At 52.4% G+C, this 1,484-nt stretch overlaps 1 protein-coding gene across 2 annotated transcripts in view; it reads left to right on the top strand.

Moving 5' to 3' along the window:
• Nucleotides 1–1,484, top strand: part of EXOSC3 (exosome component 3) — a 39,705-nt gene that overhangs the window by 14,158 nt on the left and 24,063 nt on the right. For both annotated transcript variants that reach the window (XM_019649517.1, XM_019649518.1), the window contains exon 2: nucleotides 606–1,390. In XM_019649517.1, the coding sequence (XP_019505062.1) occupies nucleotides 1,067–1,390 (324 nt within the window). In that variant the 5' untranslated portion in view covers nucleotides 606–1,066. The remainder of the gene's footprint in view (nucleotides 1–605; nucleotides 1,391–1,484) is intronic.

Raw genomic sequence — 1,484 nt, forward strand, 5'->3', positions numbered from 1 at the left:
AAAAGTAACATTTCAGTTGGCCTCTTATTCAGTTGGCTCACCAGTAGCTTGCCATATTTGGGGGCGTTATAGGTGGTCTGTCTTAAACATCCTAAAAATCTAAAAATTCAGGTTGGAAGCAAATGTAAGCCCTCTGACTCCCCAGGAGTTTTCACCCCTGCTGGGAATCTGACAAATCTCTAATTGGAGGTGCCAGCTGACAGAGGAAATGGTGATTTCAAGTAAGAGCTCTAAAAGTCAGAAGAACAACCTTGAAGTGCTATGGATTTGGAATTCAGCTACCTCTACATGGGCAACTAAATTGTGCCCCCGGGAAAGTAGAAGCAAGAACTTAACTTGCTTCTTAACTGCAGTTACTGATTTTCCTAGGCCATGTAGAGGTAGCTAAATTATGTGGAAATGTGCATGTGATATGTTTATATATGCAGAAAAAAAAGTCTGGGGAGAAATACATACCAAAATGTTAACATCCATTCATTCATCAGGTATTACCTATTTTGAGCCAAACCCTAGGCTACAAAGAATGAGCATTAGACGGCAATATAGCAAGGAAGACAAATGGGTGCAAGACTAATATGTTTTGTTTATTTTCTTATTTCCTTTAGATTCTTCTCTGTTTTCCGTAGTGTGAATAGATATCTTCTCCAGCAACAACAGAAAAGGTTTTACTTTGGAAAAGAAAGATACTTCTTCCTTCTGACTGCAGAGTCGGAAGGGCGGGCCAACTCCCGAAGCCCCTCTGTTCAGTTCATAGAGTTTCCTCGGAACCCTATGTGGGAGCGTTTTGTATCCCGCCGTGGCACCGGAGACACCGGAAGTCGAGTCTCTGCGCTCAAGACAAAGCTGCGTGTTTCTTGTACTGACCCGCAGATAGACTGCCGGGTAGGCGGCCGCTACAGACATAACAGCCACCTTGGGGGGACCCGCCGACCCTCAGGGATCCGGCTTCACAGATGTAGGTTTAAATCCAACAGACCGCTACTACCGAAACCGGAAAGCCTTGGGCGGGCTGACGATTGGACGCGGTGCCAGAAGCGGAAGCCGGAAACGCTTGGTGGCGCCCGGGATGGCTGAGGCGGCGACCGTCGCGGCCGAGTCCCTTGTGGGTGGCCGAGCGCGGGCGGCGCGCACTGTGCTAGATCAGGTGGTGCTCCCGGGCGAGGAGCTTCTGCTGCCGGAGCAGGAGAACGCAGAAGGCCTGGGAAGTGCAGGGGAGCAACCGCTGCGCCTAAATCCCGGGGCGCGCTCCCGAGTGCGCGTTGTGTGCGGTCCGGGCTTGCGGCGCTGTGGCGACCGCCTGCTGGTCACCAAGTGCGGCCGCCTCCGTCACAAGGAGCCCGGCGGTGGCAGTGGCGGCTGCATTTACTGGGTGGACTCACAACAGAAACGGGTGAGTTGGGAATCCGGAGGAGTGTGGTACGGCCATGAGAGGGGTATCCCCGCTCTGGGAAGACTTCTCAGAAGAGGCGGGGAGGTGGGTGGGG

Source organism: Hipposideros armiger, unplaced genomic scaffold (assembly GCF_001890085.2).
Source record: "Hipposideros armiger isolate ML-2016 unplaced genomic scaffold, ASM189008v1 scaffold_133, whole genome shotgun sequence".
NCBI lineage: Eukaryota > Metazoa > Chordata > Mammalia > Chiroptera > Hipposideridae > Hipposideros > Hipposideros armiger.